The sequence below is a fragment of the Carlito syrichta genome, unplaced genomic scaffold (assembly GCF_000164805.1).
Source record: "Carlito syrichta isolate Samal-C Ts95f unplaced genomic scaffold, Tarsius_syrichta-2.0.1 Scaffold309479, whole genome shotgun sequence".
Taxonomy (NCBI): domain Eukaryota; kingdom Metazoa; phylum Chordata; class Mammalia; order Primates; family Tarsiidae; genus Carlito; species Carlito syrichta.
Genome location: NW_007253575.1, coordinates 560,315 through 585,309, shown reverse-complemented (window position 1 = coordinate 585,309; position 24,995 = coordinate 560,315). Strand labels below are relative to the sequence as shown.

Here is a 24,995-nt window from a genome sequence, read left to right as displayed (position 1 = left end):
AGGCTGAAGCGGAAGGATCGCTGGAGCCCAGCAGGTTGAGGCTGCAGTGGCCGGGAGCGGCCACTGCACTCCAGTCTGGGCGACAGAGTGAGACTCCAACTCAAAAAAAAAAAAAAAAAATTAAGACAACATACCAAACCACTGGAATACCATAAAAAAGGTGCCGAGTTGAAATGTGTAGCATTGCACACACACATCAAGGAAACAGAGAGATCTCCAGTAAAGTCTAACATCACGTGTAAGGGAACTGGAGAGACAAGAGCAATTCAGTCCCAAAACCAGTAGAACAATGGAAATAATCAAAATAAAATCACAGCTAAATGAAATAGAGACTAAAAAAATCATACAAAAGATCAATGAGACAAAAAGCTGGTTCTTTGAAAAGATAAAATTGACAAACCCTTGGCCAGATTAGAAAGAGAGAGAGAGAAAGCGAGTGAGCAAATTCAGATAAACACAATTAGAAATGAAAACGTGAGGTTACAACCAATCCTGAACAAATACAAAAGATTATGAACATCTGCACGTGAGTAAGTTAGAAAAACTAGAGAAAGTAAAGAAATTCTTAGTAACACACAACCTTCCAAGACTGAAACAGGAGGAAATTGAAACCCTAAACAGGCCAATGACAATCCAAGACTCAGTAATAAGAAACTTCCCTGCCAAAAAAAGCCCTAGGCCAGATGGTCTCTCAGCTGAATTATACAAGATGTACAAGGAAGAGCTGATACCAATCCTATTTAAATCTTATTTAAAGTATTCTAGGAAATCGAGAAGGAAGGAATTTTTCCTAACTCATTCAATGAAGCCAATATCATCCTGATAACCCAAAATGGCAAAGACCCAACAAGGAAAGAAAACTTCAAGCATAGACACAAAAAATCTGAAAAAGATTTTAGCAAATTGTTTCCAATAGCACATAAAAAGGAATCATCCATCATGACCAAGTGGACTTTATTCCCAGATTCAAGACTAGTTTTTCATATGCAAATCAATAAATGTAATCTGCCACATAAGCAGATGTAAAACCAAGAACCACATGATTATCTTAATAAAGGCAGAAAAATCATTTGAAAAAATTCAACATCCTTTCTTGATAAAAACCCTCAAGTACCTAGGCATCAGAGGAACATTCCTCAAATTGATATCTTTAATAAACCTGCAGCCAACATCATACTTAGTGGGCAGTAGTTGGAAGCATTTCCCCTAAGAACTAGAATGAGACAAGGATGTCCACTTTCACCCCTCCTATTTAAGATAGTACTGGAAGTTCTGGTGAAATGTGCTAAATCAGTTAATGAAATCAAATTGCTAGCAAAATAAATAGTATCAACCAGCTTACTCCATTTTGTTTAAAGCTTCCATCTTAGTTGCCTGCCTGACCTAAAATCACTCCTTAGTGCCTACCTGTGATTACAGTAATGTTCCCATGACCACAGACCCCCAGCTTTGTCTCCTTTGGGCAGGTTATGCTGACCATTGCCTGCTGACCATTACAGAACTCCATGTAATTGTATGCTTTGTTAACTGAAATCAAACGTTATGCTTTGACATTTTCATACTTTGTTCTTATATTCTATTAGTGACTTTCTGGGCACTGGCTATACCTAGGACATGAAATTAATCAAAGCTCCCTAACAATCGAAGTTCCCATTTTGGTTGCCAAGTTGTTAGTTAATAGTTGCTATGGTCACTAAGTTTGCTATGTAGACAGTGCTGCAAATTTTACCTATAAAAGCTTGTCACAAACTGCACCAATTTGTCAAGAGTTTTCATTTGCCTACTCTTGACCTGCACATTAATAGATTCATAATTAATTAAACTCAGCTTGCTGGCGTAGCTTCTTCTCGCTTACTTGGTTATAACACTAGCCATAGCAATTAGGAGAAAGAAATGAGGGGTATCCAAATAGGAAAAATTAAATTATCCCTCTTTGCAGATGATATGACCTTATACTTATAAAACCCTAAAGAGTCTGTCAAAAACCTCCTCACACTGATCAACTTCAGTGAAGTCTCAGGACAACAAAATCAGTGCACAAAAATCAGCTGCATTTCTATTTTGCATTTCTATCAGTTGCGTTTCTATTGTTGCATTACTAACAACAATCAGGCTGAGAACCAAATAAAAAACAAAATTCCATTCATAATAAGTACCAAGAAAAACAAACGTGGCATTCATCTAACCAAAGAGGTAAAAGATCTTTACAATGAGAGCTACAAAACACTGCTCAGAGAAATGGAAGAACATCCCATGCTTACAGATTGGAAGAATCAATATTATCAAGGTGTTCATTCTCTCCAAGGCAATCTACAGATTCAGTACAATTCCTATCAAACTACCAGTATCATATTTCACAGACCTAGAAAAGATAATACAGAAATTCATATGGAAACAAAAAAGGACCCTAATAGCTGAAGCAAGTTTCAGCAAATAGAACAAAGCTGGGGGCATCATACTTTATTACAAGACTACGGTAACCAAAACTTCATGGTACTAGTACAAAAATAGACATATAGACCAATGAAACAGGACATAGAATCTAGAAATAAAACCAGAGACCTTTAACCAATTCATCTTCAACAAAGCTGGCAAAAACAAACATTGGGTAAAGGGAACCACATTTAGCAAATGGTGCTGTGAAAACTGGCAAACCACATGCAGAAGAATGAAACTGAATCTCTGTGTATCATTATATACAAAAATTAACTCAAAATCGATCAAAGACTTTGAAACCTCAAAGAAGAAAATGTAGGAAACACCCTCCTGGACATCAGTCTAAGCAATGAATTTATGGCCAAGTCCTTGAAAGGTAATGTACCAAAATCTAAAATTTACAAGTGGGACCTTATCAAGCTAAAAAGTTTTTTGCACAGTGAAAGAAACCATCAAGAGAGTAAGCGACAACTCACAGAATGGAAAAAAATATTTGCAAACTATACATCTAACAAAGGCGTAACATTCAGGATCTATAAGGAATGCAGTCGAATTGACAGGAAAACAACAGATAGCCCCATTAAAAAGTGGGTAAGGGGCTTAACAGCCACTTCTCAAAGAAAGACATGCAAGCAACGAACAAACATGAAAAATGCTCATCTTCACTAATCATCAGAGAAATGCAAATCAGAACTGTATGCCACCTCACACCAGTCAGGATGGCTATCATAAAAAAGTCAAAAAACGGGAGGACTTGGTGGCTTAGCCTGTAATCCCAGCACTTTGGGAGGCCAAGGTGAGTGGATTGCCTGAGCCCGAGGGTTTGAGACCAGCCTGGACAACTTGGCGAGACCTTGTCTCCACAGTAGATCAGAAAAAAAAATTAGCCGGGCATGGTAGTACGCACCTGTAGTTCTGGCTACTTAGAAGACTGAGGCAGAAGAATCACGGGAGCCCAGCAGGTTGACACTGGGATGACTGTGAGCATGCCACTGCACTCCAGCCTGGGCGACAGAGTGAGACTCAGGAAAAAAAATAAAAATCAAAATCAAAAAACAACAGATTTTGGTGAGGCTTCATGGTAAAGGGAACAACACGTCTACACTGTTCATGAAAGCAATGTAGCAATTCCTCAAAGAACTAAAAATTGAGCTACCATTTAATCCAGGGAATATATCCAGAGGAACATAAATCATTCTACCAAAGATACCTGCATGCATCTTTACTGCAGTACAATTCACAATATGTATGGAACCAGCCCAGATGCCTATCAGAAGTGAAATGGATAAAGTAAATGTAATGCATATACATGATGGAATACTACATACCCATAAAGAACAGTCGTGTCCTTTGCAGCAACATGGATTCACCTGGAGATCATCATTCTGAGTGAACTATCACAGAAATAAAAAACTGAATATTGCATGTTCTCCCTTATAAGTGGACACTAAACATTGGACACACAGATACAAGGGTGGGAACATATTCTGGGCACTGCTAAAAGAGGGAAGGGGATGGGGTAAACAACCACCCATTGAGGTACTGTGTCCACTACGGGAGTGGCAAGAGCTCACTAGAAGCCCAAACCTGCTTCATGCAGTATACTTACATAGCCAATCATCACATGTACCCCATGATTGTAAAATTAAAAAATTAACAAAGGATAACTCATATCTGAATTGTTTTAGTACTTTTTTAAAAAGAAAGCTATGTTTCCTAGCATTTCATATCTGATTAGAATATTGATATTATGTTCATCATAAATACATTCTCTCTTTAGCTGTATGTCTTAGTCCATTCCTGCTGCTATAAAAAAATACCTTATAGCCGGGCTTGGTGGCTCAGCCTGTAATCCCGCGCCTTTGGGAGGCTGAGGTGAGTGGATTGCCTGAGCCCGCGGGTTCGAGACCCGCCTGGGCAGCGAGACCTCATCTCTACAATAAATCAAAAAATCAGCTGGGTGTGGTAGCGCAAGCCTGTAATTCCGGCTACTCGGAAGGCTGAGGCGGGAGGATCGCCGGAGCCCAGCAGGTCGAGGCTGCGGTGGCCGGGAGCGGCCACTGCACTCAAGTCTGGGCGACCAAGTGAGACTTCGACTCAAAAAAAAAAAAAAAATACCTTAGACTGTATAACTTACAAACAATATAAATTTATTTCTCATAGCTCTGGGGGCTGGGAAGTCCGAGATCAAGGCATCAGCAGATTTGGGGCCTGGTAAGGGCTTGCTGTCTGCTTCCAAGATAGTGTACTGTTGCTATGCTTCTGGATGGGTCAAACACGTGACAAGAGGAGTGCCAGAGAATGAGAAGCTTTGTTCAACCTCTTTTATAAGGTCACTAATCTCATTCACTTAATCATCTCCTAAATGCCCCACTTCTTAATACTATGACATTCACTGATGGTTAAGTTTTAACATATGAACTTGAGGAGATAAATTCAGACCACAGCACTGTATATGCTTGGCACTTTAGAGAGAAATGAGATAGTAACATCGTTATCGTTCTTTGAAAACTTTTTCCCTGGAGTAACTAGAATGGTTATAACTCTTAGGGTTCATTCTTGTATTCATCGTTGCAACAATAAGACTGTAAACTCAGTTAAGCTTATATTATTCATCTTAGATCATCGTCAGATATTTTTTGTTTGCTTTGTTTCTTGTAATTCCGATCTTATTAATAATTTTGACCTGTTGCTTTGCAGGAATGAAAAAGAACAAGGATTAGTATAATAATTCAGTTAAAAGGTGGATCTAACTAGATGAATTTACTTAACAAAGTGACTTTAAATGATGGCATACACTTTCCTATATAAAGTGTTTAGCTAACAGTTAGCAAATAAAAGGCCTTCAGTAAAGAATAGATAATCTCAAACTGACCGCGGTGACTCACACCTGTAATCCCAGCACTTTGGGAGACCGAGGTGAGAGGATTGCCTGTGCCCGTGGGTTAGAGACCACCCTGGGCAACTTGGCAAGACCTCATCTTTACAATAAATCAGAAAATTAGCCAGGCATGGTGGCGCATGCCTATAGTTCCAGCTAGTTGGAAGGCTGATGTGGAAGGATTGCCTGAGCCCAGCAGGTCGAGGTTGCAGTGGCCGGGTGCGTGCCACTACAACTCCAGTCTGGGCGACAGAATGAGAGTCCAACTCAAAAAAAACAAAAAAAAAAAAAAAAAAAAAAAAGAATATAAAAAGAGAATAGTGCTGGAAAAAAAGTTCTTTTTTTTAGAGTCCCCTAAGGGAATTCATTTCCTTATCTTCCATACATACTAATTCCTGAAATTCATTGGTTTGAATAACTGCCTACAGTCAAAAAGTCCCCTTCAGATGGTGTTTTCTTTACTTTAATAAAGGAAAGCCTGCCTCTTACTCAATCTGAATTTTGCTATATGCTGCCATTTTTGCCCCCAAATGAAGGAATACTCTGAAATACTTGTTGTAGTTATTGAGGAAGTAACTGTGTAACAAATCCTTTTGCAAATCCAACTTTTTGCTTTCAGTGATATTGAAAGAAGATATTGTGAGTTTATTTATTATTTAAACTAATTTTTTTTTCATTAATCAGTATTTTTTATTATGGTTTTGTGGGGTACAGTTAAGGGTTAGGTGTACAATTACGTTTCATTCAGGCACCCTGTTAATAAGAGGTGTTTTCCCATCCCCAGACAGATATTTGCTATTAAACTAATTTTCAATAATAGATCACTTATTTTTTGGGGAAAATGCATAGAAGTTCAAAGAATTGATATTGCTACAGTAAGCTTTCATTCTGATCTACTTATGTGAACAAGTTTCCTTAGCACTTACATCTATAAGACGCAAAATAGGGATAGAAATTATTCTTAATTGTCTCATTCTACAGTATTCATGATAGTCTAGCAAGTAATGTAATATTTATCATTCTAGCTATAATGTGACAATTCTCAATAGATATCTGAAGTAATTGGGGGAAAAGCTCTATTCATTTAAATATAAGATTTATTTTTAGATTTCTAGTAACATTTTATTTCTTATGTTTAATATTTATCAAAGCTTAATACATAAATTGTTATTTTGATGCAGTACGTTCTAATTATGATATTCCAATTCAGAAGAAATTTTAATGTTTAAAGCTTTATGGTTAAGAACTTTTTATTTTTACATTTTAACTTATATGCATATTTAATGATCAATAAGTGATAGCCAAACTTTAAAATATATTAAGATAAATTCTGTAATGTAAGTGGAATGGAAATATATGTTCAAGAAGAAAATGAAATTATGTAAATTTTCCAACTGCTAAAGAAAAGCTTGTTTATGTATTTGCTAATGAACTACCATTAGGTAGTTATCAAATTACTATGGTATTTAAATTCCATTCCACAATTGAAACAATGTCATTTTATTTTAAAAAACAAATAATTGCAAAAAACAAATAATTGCAAAGTACCAGAATTTACATTGTTTACAACTATTTAAATATGTTCAAGCTGGGCGTGGTAGTGCGCACCTGTAGTTTTGGCCACTTGGAAGGCTGAGGCAGAAGGTTGCTAGGGTCCAGCATGTTGACGCTGGGGTGGCTGTGAGCGTGCCACTGTACTCCAGCGACGGAGTGAGACTCCAACTCTAAAATAAAATAAAGTAAAATAAATGTGTTCAAAATCTGTTGTCATACTTAAAAATATGCAAAATAGTTATTCAGAATTCTTTTCAAAGTTTCAAGAGCAATAATTATTTGAAAACCACTGTTATATATACCACTCACTTTACTATTGAATTATGCCCTTGTTTGAATTGTTTATTGATACTTCATTTCTTGGTGTTCTTTGCCTAGCAGACAATAGGTAAATGTTCATTAGGGTTAATAAAACATTTAGATTGTATCTGATATGGTGTCAGTGAGTTTAATGTCATCTTAATCATATATCACCAATGTAAAGTATAAGATTTTGTGTGTTCTCCCAAGAATTTCTTTCTTTCTTTTTTTTTAAGTTGGAATCTCATTTTGTCCCCCAGACTGGAGTGCAGTGGCACACTCATGGCCACCCCAGTGTCAACCTGCTGGGCTCTAGCAATCCTTCCACCTCAGCCCTTCCAAGTAGCTGTAACTAAGGGGGCACTCTACCACACCTGACTAACTTTTGATTTATTATAGAGACGAGATCTCGCCAAGTTGCCCAGGCTGGTCTTAAACCCATGGGCTCTGGCAATCCACTCACCTTAGCCTCCCAAAGTGCTGGGGTTACAGGCTGAGCCACCTGAGCCCAGCCTACCAAGAATATTTTAAAAGTACATTTAGTTAAACCTCATGATAAAACCTTAAGGTAGACTTAGATCAGAAAATGTTGTCTAGGACCACTTAAGCCTAGCTGGATTCAGAATCATTTTGCAGAAACTTTCTGTTTTTATTATGGAATATCGATCTAGAGTTAAGAGAATACTTAGAGATTGCCTATTCAAATGCCCTTGTTTTTCAAAGAGAAAACACTGTGCTGGAGTGACATTTACTCAGGCTGTTACAGGTAGTTGGCAACAGAACCATATCCAGTTTGTAACTAAAATCTATTGATTTTTGCCTCCAGACCAGCTCTTGAATTTCTTCATTTGGGTATCTCCAGTGCCTTCATCCCAGTTCAGGCTGTTGTGGTCTCTCACTTGGTATCTACTGTTGTACTGTACTGTATCTTATGGGTCTCCCCACATCTGCTCATTTAGAAAGCATATCTGATCAAAATTATTCCCTCAGCTTAAAATCCTTTAAGACATCTCATTGGTTTTAGGAAGAAGTGTAGTCCTTTATGCTGTAAGGCCCTAACTGATCAGGCCCCTGCTTTCCTCTCCAGCCTTCCTTCTATGGACTCTAGTCATACAGGCCTTCTCTTCCATTCCTCAAAGGTGCCACGCCCCTTTCTTTCTGTAGCATCTTGTTATAAGCTGTTCCTGCTACTTGGAACGCTTCTGCTACTCTAGCAAATGCCTATTTATACTCAGATTTCATCTCAAGTTATACTTCTTCAGACTCCCACACTTCCCCTCCCCCTAGACCTTGAAGGCTAGATAAGGTTCTGTTGCTGTTTATCTCATTTTGACATTTTCTTCAAAACCCATACTGCCATTTGTATATTTGTGTGATTATTGATTAAATTCTGTTTCATTTGCTAGACTGTAATCTCTGAGAGCCAAGTTTGTGTATATTTTGCTTATCATTGTATCTTTAAACCTGCCACATTGCCTGGTGTATAGGAAGGAGGCAATGTTTTTGTTGAATGAATTATTCCTGATTTAGCTCTATTTCTACTACACTAATGATTTTAGAGTAACATTTTTATCTTTGAAATCTCCTTTGCCATATGCTTTATATAATTCATCTTCCCATCTGTTGATGAAGTTGCATCTGGAAAAAATAGAATTTCTAGTTAGTTATTCCTAGATTGTAAGTCACACTCTTAAACAAACCTTTTTTCTTAAAAGCATGACACCAGTAGTGCTAAATATTATTTCTATATTCGATGAAGCCTGGTCACATATTTAATTTTATTTTTCTGCTGTGTTATTTATAAGTAGGAGATATTAAGTTGTGGAAACTATTATGTATGGAGTTGTTGGTGATATTAAAGTTAGTTACCTCTCAAACTTGTGTTCCACAGAATACAGTTCCTGGAGATTTTAATAGATTCTCTACATCTTCCCTCTACCCTTCTTTCTCCATCTCCAAGGATTGTATTCTTATAAATCGCTTTGAGAAACATCATATTTACTTCCCCTTATCATAGAGTAACTGTGTATATTAGCATTGTAAAGCTTCTTTTGCCCTAAAACAGAGTTTCTCAACTTTGGCATTCTTGACATTTCGAACTGGATAATATTTTATTTGGAGGGGACAGGGAAAGAATTGCTGTCCTGGACAATGCAGGATATTTAGCAACATCCCTCTCCTCTACCCATTAGATTCTAGTAACACCTTCCTGATTGTCCAGCTGTGCCAAACAAAAATGTCTGCAGATACTGCCAAATGTCCCCTGGGAGGCAAACTTGCCCAAGGGTGAGAACTACTACCTAAAATAAAAATCAGTTTAAATCTGTTTATGCTCACATTCCCAAGTTTAATTTAAGGATAGAATTCTTCTTCTCCTTCTCCATTTCTCCTTCATCTGTACACCTAATTTCCTGGGAATTGCAATTTAAAAATATCGTTTAGTAAAACTGAAACGAATTCTATTTAGACTCCTCCCTTAAACTCATCAATACTTTCCATGGTACTTAAAATAAAATTCAAACTCCTTAACATGACCTTTCTGCATGGAAGGACTCTTGCCTTCCTAACCTCACTTCCTATCACCATCTGCTCCCAGTCACATAGTGAGCTACTTTCAGTTCCTCAAGTACTTCAGTTTCTTTCTAAAAATGTTGTTCTCTCTTTTGGGAACCATTTTATCCTTGTTTTTTCTTATCTTTTAGGTTCAGGTCTCAGATTAAATGTTATCTCCTCAGGAGAGATCTTTTATGGTCATCATCTGTTACCCTTCCAGAAAGGAACGTTCTTCCCAGTTCCTCTATCTCATCATCCTACTTCTTGTCAATATATCCTTTTTACACTTCTTAATTCTTTGTTTGCTCGAGTAGCTTTCTTTCTGCTTCAGTCACTAGAATGCAAACTTTATGAGGGGTAGGAGCCACATCTATTTTGTTCATCATATCTCCAGCATTTAATACAAACTCTAGCATTTAATAGAGACATTAACTATTTGTTGAATAAATAAAGGATTATATTTCAATTTGTCAGCATTTGTTATAGGGTTAAAACTGAAGTTTAAAAATATCTTTTATTGAGGTATAATTCACATACCATAAAATTCACTCTTTTAAGGTGTAACAAATCTATTGTTTCTAATATAGTCACAAGGTTGTGTAACTGTCATCACTATCTAATGCCAGACATTTTCGTCACTCCCCACTCTCCCCTTCCTTAGCCTCTGCCAATGACTAATCTACTGTCTGTTTCTATGAATTTGCCTATTCTGAACATTATATATAAATGGGATCATACAATATGTAATCTTTAGTGTCTCGTCTTCTTTCCCTTTGTGTAATATTTTAAGGTTCATGCGTGTTGTAGCAAGTAACAGTACATCATTCCTTTTTTATGACTGAATAATACCCATTGTATAGCTACATCACATTTTGTTTATCCATTCATCAGTTGATAGACATTTGGGTTGTTTCCACTTTTTGATAAATAATGCTGCTATGAACATTCACGTAGACATTTTTCTGTGAACATACGTTTTTACTTCTCTTGGATATGTAACTAAAAATGGAATTGCTGAATCATATGGTAATTCTATGTTTAACTTTTTGAGGAACTCCCAAACTGTCTTCCAAAGTGGTTGCACCATTTTACATTCTTACCAGCAATATATGAGGTTTCTAATTTCTCCATATGCTCACTGATACTTGTTATTGCCTTTTTAAAATTATAGCTGTCCTATTAGGCATTACATGCCATCTCATTGTAGTTTTGATTTGCATTTCACTAATCATTGATGATGTTGAAATGTTTTCATGTGCCTTTTGGCCAATTTTTATCTTCTTTGGAAACATGTCTATTCAGATTCTTTATCCTTTTAAAAATAAATTGGTTGTTTGTCTTCTTATTGTTGCATTGTAAGAGGTTTTTTGTTTGTTTGCTTTTTGTCATCCTTTCCAAAGGAGATGCAAGAGTTGTGAAAGTCTTTCTATATTCTGGCTTCTAGATTCTCATCAGATAGTTTGCAAGTATTTTCTCCCATTCTGTGTTTTGTGTCTCTCTCTTTTTTTTGATAGTGCCCTTTTACACAGAAAAGAATTTAATTTTGAAAATGTCCAATTTATCATTTTTCTCCTCTCTTTTTACTTGTGCTTTTGGTGTTGTATCTAAGAACCCATTGTCCTATCTAAGGTCAGGAAGATTTATGCCAGTGTTTTCTTCTAAGAGTTTTATAGTTTTAGCTACTACATTTAGGTATTTGATTTGTTTGTCCTTAATTTTTGTATCTTTTGAGAGATAGGGGTCTAACTTCATTCTTTTACATGTGACTATCCAATTGTTGGAGGATTTTTTTTTTACTTTAATAAAATATCAAAACTTTAACAAAATAGGATCATTGTTTCAAGATTTACAGTTGTTAATAGCATATGGAGCATATACTGTATGCCAGACATGTTGGGTGTAGGATCTTAAAGATTAAAAAATAAAAAAGACACAATCCCTACCCTCAGTGTCGCAAAGATCTGGGAATTAAGAAAATTGAGAATAATAATGAAAATTTGAATAGAACATATCAAATAATAGATGGTATTAGTAGTGATTTGAAAGAAATGGTTTTGAGAAGCTTTTTTTTTTGAGAAGTTTTTAAAAATCTATTTAACCCAGAGTTTGCATGAGAAGTTTAGATGACTCTAAATGGTATAAAAAGAAAAATATTCCTGAAAGTAGCTGTGAGAAGCACTTGATGGTGGTTGCTATGCAATGGGAGTATTTTACCTCAACTGGTATTCTTAAAGAATCATTTTCTATTAACAGCAGTTTGAGGGGCGGATGAGAAAGCAATTGTCTGTCATCCACAAATGCAAGGTGGAGATAAGACAATTATAGAATGACAGAGAAATTAGTCTCTCTCTCTCCCCCCCCCAGAATAACTGTGTACTTCTATTTTGGTATAACTGATTTAATATTTATTTAACTCAGTTAATGGAATTTCTAAGGCAGTGTTCTCTGAGTCATCTTTTACTGTTTTAGGTTTTTTTTCCCACCCCTTTGTCTTCCTTTTTTCTGTTGATGCTAATCTTATAATTATTGATATATCTTGGTAAGATTTGTACTTATTTATGCTAGCTCCCTTTGAACTAGGCTTAGTCTTTTGTAACTATTGAATTCAGGACTTGTTTAGCCCATTGTATTAGTTTGCTTAGGCTGCCATAACAGAGTATTACAGACTAGATGACTTAAACTATTACAGACTGGATGGCTTAAACAGCAGAAATTTATTTTCTCACAGTTCTGGAGGCTCAAAGTCCAAGATTCAGACAGAGTTGGTTTGTGGTGAGGCCTCTCTTCCTGGCTTACAGACTTGTGTCCTTACCTGACTTCTCCTTTGTATGTGAGGCGAGGGAGGAAGGGAGAGAGAGTTAGGATGGAGGAATCTCTTGTGTCTCTTCATTTCTTTATAGGGACACTAGTCCTTTTGGATTAAGGCTCCATTAACCTTAATTACCTCTTTAAAGGCTCTGTCTCTAAATGTGGTCACATTGGAGAGTGAGGGTTTTTAACATAGGAATTTGGGGGAGACACAATTTAGTCCATAATACCAAAGTAACACTTGGTTTACTTTCATATAGTTAATGTATCGATATTCTTTATTTTATAATATGAAAATATAGTGATTTTTAATGAAACTTGTATTGTTTTTGGAGGAGGAGAAATTCATGTCATTAAGCTCTGTGCACTTCAATTTCCTCACCTAAAAAATAAGAAAGTTGGACTAGTTGATTTCTGAATGCTGAAATTCTCTGATTCTCCTGTTCAGAATTCAGACTTACAGATTTCCAACACTATTCAGCGGGTAGGTTATAGGAAGCATCTTCTAATAGAAGTTAATGTCCTGTAAATCAGTATTCCATCTACTTCTCATAACTGAAGTTAGAGGCGTGATCATTCAGTGTACCACTGGACTCTGATACAGATATTCTTTTCAATTTGCTATGCTGATTAGTTTTTACTTTGTATAATTTAAAGACTTTTTTTTCCAGTTAGTAATACCCTTTATTAATACAGTATAATTTATTTATCCCTCATGAATACCTTTTCATTGTAATGGATTTAACAGTACAATAATTGAAGATAGCAAAGTATGAGAAACCTTCTCATACCTACTTCTCTTTCAAGGGTGATAACCACAACATATTGGTATGCATCCTTTCAGTCTTCTTTGTATGAATCTACATATAAATATTAGTTTGTGCACATATTTTCATTAATGGGCTCCTTCTGTCTGTATTTTGTTATATAATTTTTTTCTTTAATCGTATATCTTGGAAATTTACCATACATACCAGGATGTATATATATTATTTTTAAGGCATAGTATTACATAATATCATAATTTATTTAACCACTCTCCTTTTGGACATCAGTTTGTTTTCTTTATCACTGTTAAAAATAATGATGCATGAACATCCTTACAAATACATCCATTTGCACAGATGCCTTTAGAATATATTTTCTACATGTGGAATTAAACACAGAAAATTTTGATAGCTGTGCCAAATTGTTTTCCTAAAAAAGGCTTTACAAATTTACATTTCTGTCCAGAGTGTTCATTTATCCTCACTATTGCCAGGATGATAGCACTATAGAATAGTTTACAATCTGATGGTTGAAAATCCATGTTTCTAGCTACTTGGAAGGCTGAGGCGGAATCGCTGGAGCCCAGCAGGTCGAGGCTGTGGTGGCCGGGAGCGGCCACTGCACTCCAGTCTGGGTGACAGTGAGACTCCAACTCAAAAAAAAAGAAAAGAAAAGAAAAGAAAATCCATGTTTCCTTTTTTTTTTTTGAGTCGGAGTCTCAACTGTGTCGCCCAGGCTGGAGTACAGTGGCACGCTCACGGCCACTGTAACCTCGACCTGCTGGGCTCAGATGATCCTTCCACCTCAGCCTTCCAAGTAACTGGAACCACAGGCATGTGCCACCATGCCCGGGTAATTTTTCTTACTTATTGTAGAAACGAGGTCTCGCCATGTTGCTCAGGCTGGTCTCAAACCCCTGAGCTCAGGCAATCCTCTTACCTCCGCCTCCCAAAGTGCTGGACTTATAGGCTTGAGCCACTACGCCCGGCCTCTTTTTTTTTAATATGTTGTATTTATCTTTTTCTTTTTATTAGAATTGTTTTAATTTGCCCTTTCTTCTTTTTTTAAAATTCTTTTTAGAATTATATATATTTTTTATTTTAAAATTGTGGGGGTACAGTTAAGGGTTAGGTATACAAATATTCATTGCGCAGGTACCCTTGTTGATGAGGTGTGCCTCCCTTCCCCAGGCAGATAGTGACTACCGTTAATCCTACCTCCCTGCCCCTCCCTGTCTCCCCTGTAGTTTCCTGCCACTGTCAATCCTTTTCTTATGCCCATTCTTCTTATAGACTCAAATATCTTTTTAATATTTACTTATAAGAATTTTTTAAAATATATTTTTGCATGAATCCATTTTAAATGTTGCAGGTGTGCATTTCTGCTGCTTCTCTTTTAACTTTGCTTATGGTATCTTGTGGAATGAAAAGTGTCAGTGTCAATATCTTGTGGAATGGAAAGTGTCAATGTCAATCCCCTTTATGACTTCTGTGTTATGTAGTTTTTTTAAAGTCCTTCCCCATGTCGAATTATTTAAATATTTCATTTATTTCTAGTATTTTATGATATCATTATTTTAACTTCATTTGGAGTTTATTCTAAATTGATGGCCAATTGACCCAACCCTATTTGTTGTACAATCCATTTATTCTCATTTAAAACCCTCTTTATCTTAATCTAAATTTCTTAATATCTGCAGATTTATTTCTAGGCTCTTTAATCTGTTCTTTTGTTGTGTTTTTCTAATTCCTTTACCAATAGTGTACTTCTAATCACAGTAGTTTACCAAGCCTTTTGAAATCTTTTTTTTTTTTTTCCTTTTGAAATCTAAGAGGACAAGAGCATTTCTCTCATTTCTTTTGCACATCTATTCTTGCTGTTTTTATTTATGGTTTTTTTCCTCTCTTCTCTCTGTTAGCTGTATTTCTTAGTGTTGCTGTAACCTTAGTCAACCCTCTTCTGGCTTGTGGCTATTAAGTTATGTGCAAACTAGATAAAACTACTGATATTTTGTATAAAACAATCTCGAAAGTCAGGAAATGAATTAATAGGAGAATGAGTCCTAAGTAGTATGTTCATGTTTTAATACATAAAGTTTATTATGTATGTTTTTGTTTCTCAGAGGTCTGGGATTTTTTTATGTCTAAGTTTTTAGTATCATTTTATATAGTTGAATATGCAACCTCTATTTAAACAATATATGTTAAAATTATTTTAAGAACAGAAGCTATGTTTAATTGTTCATTTTGCTGAATAGTTTTATTTCTCTCACTTTATAGTAATGAAAGTTGTCTGTTAATAGAGAAGCGAAATAAATATGACCAAACCCCTGTTTTACTTCTGGGTTTTCTTTCCTAACATGGTGAATAAAATAAAAATGAACCCTCTGTTATGGTCCCAGTAGTGCTTGACTGCTCCCTTTGATACCAGTATACTGGTAGAAAGAAGTTTATTTCTGAACTCGAATTCAGGGAGCAGAGCTGGACTCCAGGTATTTCTAAAATGTTTCGCTCACTATTCAGGCCTTGCAGTCTACTTTTTTTTTTTTTGGCGTTGGAGTCTCACTCTGTCGCCCCGGCTGGAGTATAGTGGCACACTCATGGCTACCCCAGCGTCGACCTGCTGGGTTCCGGCGATCCTTCCATCTCAGCCTTCCAAGTAGCCAGAACTACAGGCATGCGCTACCATGCCTGAATAATTTTTTAATTTTATTGTAGAGATGAGGTCTTGTCAAGTTGCCCGGGCTGGTCTTGAATCTGTGGTCTCAGGCAATCCACTTGCCTCGGCCTTCCAAAGTGCTGGGATTACAGGCTGAGCCACTGAGCCCCGGCCACAGTCCACTTTTATAGTCCAGAGTTGTCAGTATACATTAGCCACGTGACTAGCAGAGCATTGTGTAGAATTTAAGTGACATTTAGAGTAAAGGATGTTTACAAGGCCTAAGACATCATGCATTACAAAAGTTATGCAAATAACTAATAACTAGACTTATGATTACATTGATACTATATTATTCAAACCTATGACTGCTAAGAAAGGGAGTAAATAGAGATTTATATCTTTGGGCGGAGGCTCCAAGGAAGTCAAGGATGTCCTGAAGCTACTTACTGGGAGTGCATAGAAGACAAGGGGATCTCAATAAAGTGCAGGAGTCCTTAGACCCCTTACCATGCCCTTCTCTAGGTACTGTGGCAATATGGAGGGACATTAGCAGATCTCTATATCACCCTCAAAAGTAGACAATTAAGTAGAATAAGCTATTACTCTTCTTATTTTAAATCAGCTATTGCTAGATGCTATTATAAGAGCAACATCTGTCACCATGGAGCTTCCTTAACTCAAGGTCAGCTTTAAAAAAAAAAAGTTGTGACCTGCTTTATGCTTTGAAAAATAATTCTCAGTGATCTTGTGTAGCTATAGTCCTTATTGTACCTAGATTGCTGAGTTTGCATGAGGAATTTAAAGTGGTTATCCCTTTTTACTGCAAAAATCAATAGACTATCCTGTATTATCTGCTCGTCTAAAGCAGAAATAGAGAAATAGGTATTTATAAATAAAAGTCTTGTGCAGTGTTAATTTTCTTTTACATTTGTGTTATTCAAATCAAATGAGTAGGTTTGACATGCTTTTTAGAACTTTAAGCTTTTTTCTTTAAAATATCTCTGGTACTACAGATTTGTATGTATATGTGTGTATATTGTATATTACTTCTGAAATTACCATTTCCCCTATTCCTAAACAGATGGATTATTTAAGAGTCTCTAGGACTGCACTAGGATTTGGGGGTACCTGAGGGACAGAAACGGACCTATACTTTTCCTACACATTTTAAGCTTGGAGAATCCCCAGAGATCCTGAAATAGTATATTATGATTAGGATCTGGAGAGTGAAGTCAGATATCACTTGGGCCAGAAACATACTCTTTTAGGCTTGGAGTTCCTGGAGCTACATGTATCTGTACTTACAGGATTCAGTAGATTGATATACTAAATGACAGAACTCACAAAGAGGATCCAGCCTGCAGAAACACATATTGATTAGTACACACAGATATTTTTAAAATATCTGGATGCATGACTTCTCCTGAAAAATGGAAAGATTTGGCAAACTTGGCTCCATATCACCACATGGCATCAACTAGATGGACATATGCTTTTCAGCTTGCCAGAATTCATACCTCTCCTTACCCTGAAGGTGTAAGTTGTCCTTTATCACCACACTTGTGCAGTCATTCACTTGCTCAACCCAGTTATGTTGCTTGCCCAGCTCCTGAAGGTTTGGAACCTCTAATTTACACTCATTAGTCCATGTTTTACTGTGTCTGGTACAGGTAAAGTAAAATGAGTAGATAACAATTTAAATAGAACAAAATTAGCTCCATTTTTTCCAGAAACACATCATACATTCCTGTCTACATACTTTTGCTACTGCATCTTTTTTTCCTGAAATATTTAATCTACTCTTTTGCAGAATGAATTCTACTCAGCTCAACTCCCAATACTTGAATCTTCCTTGCTCACCTTGTCTGCAGTAGTTTCTTTCTCTTCTGAAGTCTTAGAACATTTCTTTTTTCCAACATTATTAATTTGTTATAGTGGAGCTTTAGAGAGTCTCATTTAATTAAAGAAGAGCTGTGTTCCTGTGAAGCGACCTTTGATTAGTCTTTCCTTGATGTGTTTACAACTCATTTTTTCAGAAAAATATATACAAGTTGTCATTCTGAAGACTAAGAAAGTAATAACTTGATAGCCAGATGTAGTGGCTCACTCCTGTAATCCCAGTGCTTTGGAAGGCCAAAGTGAGAGGATCACCTGAAGCTAGGAGTTCAAAACCAGCCTTGGCAGCATAGTGAGACCCTGCCTCTACAAAAAATTTTAAAAGTAGCCAGGTTTGGTGGCATGTACCTGTAGTCCTAGCCACTCAGGAGGCTAGCTTTAGCCCAGGAGTTTGAGGCTACAGTGAACTCTGATCACACAACTGCTTTCCAGGTTGGGTAACAAAGGAAGAACCCATTTCTTAAAAGAAAAAAAAGGGAAAGAAGGAGCAATAAGGGCAATAATTTACTAATTTTCTTAGTTTTCCCATTTAGCCTTTAAATTTAAACATTGTTTTCCTTTCCTTTCAGTCACAGATGAGGACACAGTAAAGAGGTATTTTGCCAAGTTTGAAGAAAAATTTTTTCAAACCTGTGAAAAAGAACTTGCCAAAATCAACACGTTTTATTCAGGTAAGTAATCAAAGAGACAACTTCTGCTGCTAGGGAAGGAGAAATTCTGCCATGTCAGTGTTTAAACTTTTGATCAGTATTTAGCATTGAAACTTGTTTTTCTTAGCATACTACATGTAAAGGATATTTTCTTTAGATGGAATAAGAACGCATCTGGTACTTCAGTATTTAAGCTTTATATGGTCACTGCCTAGATTATCTTGCAGTTGAAAGGATTCAGAGGCAGTACCTTGATAGAGCTTCTCTATAGGCCATTCCAGGCTTTAAAGAGTAAGGGACTTGATGTTATCATTTTACCCAGAGGTGAATTACACAGTTCCAGCTTATCAATTATGTCAGTTATTCCCCTTTTTTGGCTAGAATATGCATGTCTATCTTTGTAAAGCACTGGTCTCCAGAGTGGCGTCTACAACATGACACTAAAATGTGAGAAGAATATATTGGAACTTCAATTTATTTATGTCTGACCCTTTGGAATTTTGTTCTTTTTGTATGTACATTGGTACATAATACATATTAGTAAAATAATGTCTTTATAATGAAAAATTTTGGAAAATTTGCTCTAGAGCCTTAGGCATCAGGATTCCTATGACACCTAGTTGATAATCAGATGGTATGAGTACAGAATCAGAACAAAGTGAGTTAGATTCAGAAAGACATTCATCCAAACTCTGGAAACCTCACACATAGTCCCTGTTACACTGAATTTACACCCTAATAACTGAAATGCCTATGGAATGGAATGTATCTATTCCTTGCATAGATAAAAAATTTTACACCATAATTTGATATCAAAAATAGAAAATTACTCTATATTTCATTTTCATATTTAATATACAAATTCTACTTCCTGCTTTTAATATATTGTTGTTAAACTCAAAAAGATCATAATTTTCTTTTATGGCAGATATGATTATTGAGAATATACCCTCGTCTCTTTACAAAGACTTTGGAAATACCATAATCTTATAACTAGCATAATCATAAACTAAATACTAATGTGGGTCAACCTAAGGATGGATAGCTTCATCACTTTACTATAGATTTTTTTTTTTTGTAGGATTTTTTTTCTAGCTTGTCCACAGCTTCTGGAAGCATCTTATTCAGGTGTCCTTTCTCAGCAGCTCTCTCAAGTAAAGGCTGATCATTCTCTGTTATGGCACAGTGGGAGATGGAGAGAGGTAGAAGGAGTCAGTAAGAACTGCCAGAAGTCAAGAGACTGAGTCTAGCACTCTCTTAGCTACTATTGTTCTTTCAAATCAGTATTTCTACATATTCCTATACAAATGCATCTTCTTCTAAGGATCCAATATTTTGTAGTGCACCCTACTCTCTGCCACTCCGATATTTGTTTGCATCTTCTGATCTCTTGGTTACTCATTGACAACTTATACTCCTGGCTCCCAATCTACATCATCTAAATTTTTTGTATCATCTAGAATGACTTAATTGTCCTTGTGGACAATAATTTTCAGTTACACTATACTTTGACCACGTATACCCATAGCTATACCCATCACCCAGAATTTCTGTCCTTTAGAATATTAAACCCTAACATAAGTCTATGCCCGTATCTCCCATCCTTTAAGCTTTTTTACTCCCTTACTTCTTTAACATCTGTTTTTCCAGCTCACAAATTTCAGGTTTCTTGACTGTTTCATTTTATTCCAGTCGATCATGCCCCTCTCAGAATTACTTCTTTCTCCATCAATCATTTTAACAATTTTCCCCCTGTATATTTAATCCCTCTATCCTTATTGTCTTATATTGTATCTTCCTGGAAAAACTCGACTAGTCCACACTTTACCTTCTTCATGCCTACCCCTAGGGCTGCTTAGGACAACAGCAAAACAAATGGGAACCATTATAAATTTATCATTGTACCCTTAACTACGTCCTTAAAGCTGCCTGTGGGACCTAATCAGTGTCCTTTTACATGTCCCAAAGTGCTTTTCTAAATCATATGCCATTCTCCTGAGTTCTCCAGCCCCACCATCTTCCCTATCATGTTCATTATACCCTCTACTCTACAATAAAAATAAAGGCCACCACCTTCTGTTCCCTGCTATCCCTTTCCCAAATACCTATAGATATTCTCAACATTATTTATTTTCCTCTAGTCCTTGTAGAAGAGATATCCCTCTCATTCCGTGGCAAACCTCTTCAACTAATGACTGAATTTCAACTCTTTGAGACCTTGCTCCTGTAATTATTTCCTCTAAGGATTATTGAATTAGTGTATTTTTTACTGGTTCAGTCTCCTTATCAAGTCACTCCCTCCAAACAAAAATTAAAGAAACAAGCAAGCACGTTTCTTAACTCTTTTATTTTTGGCTAGGTTTATTCCTTAGGCATAGGGAACAGTTTATTTATAGGCAAGAGCCATGAAAGGGCATGGCTTATGTGCATGTCTTTTTCACTGATTATAGGCACCCAGAAGGCAGATACAAAATAGAGATATTATTTCGGAAGCCATGCAAACAGGTAGATTTTCTGCCAGGGAAAAATGTGTAAAAGGGATTGCAGTGTTCCAAGAACAAAGATATTTTCACAATTAGGAGGTAGAAGGATAAAGAAGAACTAGTAATGTAAACAAAGAAGAGGGTAACCATGTGGAAGGAAGACAGGAGGAAGCCAAAAGAGGAAGACATTTGCAACAGAATGAATGTTTAAATTGAGAAAGCCTATTGGATATGATCTAAGGCTATAAATGATAAATACATAAGATCAAGTTTATTAATTTTGTTCCTTTACCATGACAAATTTGAAAGAAAAGGATCTCTGAGCTCAACTCTAAATGGATATTTATATCACAAATAATAGATCACTTATTGATTTTCAAAGAAAAATATTTACTCTTAATGGTAGATACTTTTTATATTTTGAATTATAGTAAAAAATATCCATTTTATGATCCAGCATACATATGGATGTGCATGTTTTATGTGTTTGTATGCATCTGTTTGTGACTATACAATATAATTTTTTTTTGTGAAACAATGCTTATCCTTAGTACTTATAATATATTGTGTTTTCTAAACTTTTCTATTTCTGTTTTTTTTTTTTTTGAGTTGGAGTCTCACTCCATTGCCTAGGCTGGAGTGCAGTGGCATGCTCATAGCCACCCCAGCATTGACCTGCTGAACTCTGGCGATCCTTGTGCCTCAGCATTCCAAGTAGCCAGAACTACAGGTCACACCTTACCATACCTGGCTAATTTTTTATTTATTGTAGACAACAAGGTCTCGCCAAGTTGCCTGGGCTGACCTCGAACCTGCGGGCTCAGGCAATCCACTCGCCTCGGCCTCCTAAGGTGCTGGGGTTATAGACTGAGCCACCAAACCTGGCCCATTTTTTGGGTTTTTTTAAATGCTGATTATGATCCACTAAATTGGTTTCATGACCCTTTATTGGGTTGTAACCCTCAGTTTGAAAAATGGTATCTTCTAGACTAGGTCATTTCTCAAAAATAATTTTAGGCCAGCTACTACAAAAAATCTCGTGCTACAGTTTTGTTTTTTTTTTTTTTTTTTTGAGTTGGAGTCTCCCTGTCACCCAGACTGGAGTGCAGTGGCATACTCCCAGCCACCGCAGCCTCAACCTGCCGGACTCTGGCAATCCTTCTGCCTCGGCCTTCCAAATAACTGGAAATACAGGCATGCGCTACCATGCCCAGCTAATTTTTTTGATTTATTGTAGAGATGAGATCTCGCCGAGTTGCCCAGGTGGGTCTCGAACCTGCGGACTCAGGCAATTCACTCACCTTGGCCTCCCAAAGCGTGGGATTACAGGCTGAGTCACTGAGCCCGGCCTAGTGCTACAATGAAATGATTTCCTTTTTTGTGTGTATATTGGTAGGGCCATTGGGATATGTCTCTTGATATCATCATAGAGTAGTACAAATTGATGGTCTCCAGATAAACTTTTTGCTAGGTCATGAAGTGATAGGTAATATGAAGACAGATTGACAGAAATAGAATTTGGTGTTTGTCCTAGACAATATTGTTTTTTTCTCATTATTTAACTACCTTCTCCCTGGCAGATTGTCTTGTAGGCTGCATTTCTCAGACATAGGGCATATGAAAAACTATAAATAATACAGGACTGGCTGGGCATGGTGGCTCACACCTGTAATCCCAGCACATTGGGAGGTGGAAGCAAGAGGATTGCCTGAGCCCAGGGGTTTGAGACCAGTCTGGGAAACTTGATGAGACCTCATCTCTACAACAAATAAAAAAATTAGCCAGGCATAGTAACGCACGCCTGTAGTTCCAGCTACTTAGAAGGCTGACACGGAAGAATCACCTGAACCTAGCAGGTCAAGGCTGTAGTAGCCATGAGCGTGCCACTGCACTCCAGCCTAGGCAACAGAGTAAGACTCAGATTCAATAATAATAATAATATAGGAGTAAGTTCAGCTTACTAACCCACCTCCACCCACTTACATCTCACTAACTAAATAGCTAAAAATGATCAGTTAAGTGAGATATATATTTGACTTAAACCTTTAAACACACCCCAAAAATTGCTATAATATTTTATTGTGTCCATTTCTAATCACACCAATATAGCCAAACAAACAAAAACATGGAATGAATGCTATTAAAATTTGGGTGTTTTTTTTTCACACTAATGCTGTTTACTATGGAACCTTCCAATGCCTCCATGCACTTGCTTACCAAACAAGCAAACTGATTTCCAGCCTTCCAGGATTCCATGTGTTAAGAGTCAGAAGCTATTTTCAGTATCCAGAAAACCTGATGTAAGTTATTTTGTTACTTATATGATTTATTATGTTATTTTGACCAATAAGAAATGGACATTTATTTATATTTATAGATTAAAACCTTTCAGTATTTGAAGATCACTGGAAGAAAGGGGAATTGTGAAAAGGGGAGAGGATCCTTCATGGTGTAAACATTGCTAATCCCTGACATAGAAGTCTTCTAGGCGTCTTCTATTACTAAAAATGGTATCAATCCTGAAGGCTGCAGCATTAGAATCCTTTCTTTGTGGCGACCATCAGTATCATTTTCCAACTGACAACTAACTGATCCAGCTGATTGCTGCATGTTATGTCTTTCTCCTTTCTCAACCAGTTTATCTTTTTCTTCATTCAAAATATTTAGCTTTTAAGCAGTGTTTGTTATGTGCTTACATTAAAAAAAAAAATCAACTGGGTGTGGTGGCTCACGCCTATAATCCCAGCACTTTGGGAGGTGGAGGCTAGAGGACTGTCTGAGCCTGTGGGTTCAAGACCAGTCTGGGCAACTTGGTGAGACCTCATCTCTACAATAAACCAAAAAACTAGCCGGGCGTGGTGGCACACACCTGTAGTCCCAGCTACTTGGAAGGCTGAGGTGGAAGGATCCCCTAAACCCAGTAAGCTGAGGTTGTGGTGGCCATGAGTGTGCCACTGCATTCCAGCCTGGAAGACAGAGTGAGACTCCAACTCCAAAAAAAAAAAAACAAAAACTCAGAATATATATGATGCTTTTAATATTCCAAAAAACAGATAGGCCCTTTTTATTGGTTGGAATGTTTTAAATAGCTAACTACTTTTTCTTGTTTCTAAATAATTTCAATGTTGTCTGGCTTCTTCTAATTTTTGGCTTTAGTTATATAACACAGCAGTATTGTATGCTTTTTCTTTCTTGACTAAAAACGAAGAAAGGGAGGAGAGAAAGAGGAAATTGCATTGGTGTTTTATTAGTAGGAAAATTATGATATTAGAAACAGATTTATTTCTTGGTTATAATGAAATATTTTGTGGCTTCGTATAAATGCGAGATCACATGGATAATAGTTACTAAGAATTACTCCTATTATACAGTTCTTCCTATTATTCTTGTAATGCTATTTATAGTATCTTGTATGTTTTTTATTGATTTATATTGTTTTTATACAAAAATAATTTGAAGTACTATATATTATTAACCACTAAGTGTTTGCAGTGAAACAGAAGAATCTTTTTTACTAGAATACTAAATGTTCATTTTATAAATGATATATGTATCTAGTATCCACATATCTAAACTATGACTTAATGGCTGGTTTTGTTCTTTGTGTGTATGTGTTAATAGAATAGGTATATACTTAATTAGGGTGGTCATAGGTCTGTAATATTATTTAAGATTCCTGGGTCTTAGCATATCTTCCTGCATCATTATTCTCTTGAGTTCACAGTAGACTCAGTTACTTAAGAACTTTTAAAGGAGTAGAGAGGTTGGTAGGAAAAGTGAAATTAAAGCAGCCAATCTTGTTTGCTTTTTTGTTAACACATCTGATGACACTTAAAATCACAATAATAGCCGGGCTCGGTGGCTCAACCTGTAATCCCGCACCTTGGGAGGCTGAGGTGAGTGAATTGCCTGAGCCCGTGGGTTCGAGACCCACCTGGGCAACTTGGCGAGATATCTCTACAATAAATCAAAATGAACCGGGTGTGGTAGTGCGTGCCTGTAGTT

The 24,995-nt window shown here is 36.5% G+C and overlaps 1 protein-coding gene across 1 annotated transcript in view; it reads left to right on the top strand.

Moving 5' to 3' along the window:
• Nucleotides 1-24,995, top strand: part of XPR1 (xenotropic and polytropic retrovirus receptor 1) — a 178,711-nt gene that overhangs the window by 80,531 nt on the left and 73,185 nt on the right. Inside the window, exon 2 of the mRNA XM_021717230.1 lies at nucleotides 18,427-18,528. Coding sequence (XP_021572905.1) covers nucleotides 18,427-18,528 — 102 coding nt within the window. The remainder of the gene's footprint in view (nucleotides 1-18,426; nucleotides 18,529-24,995) is intronic.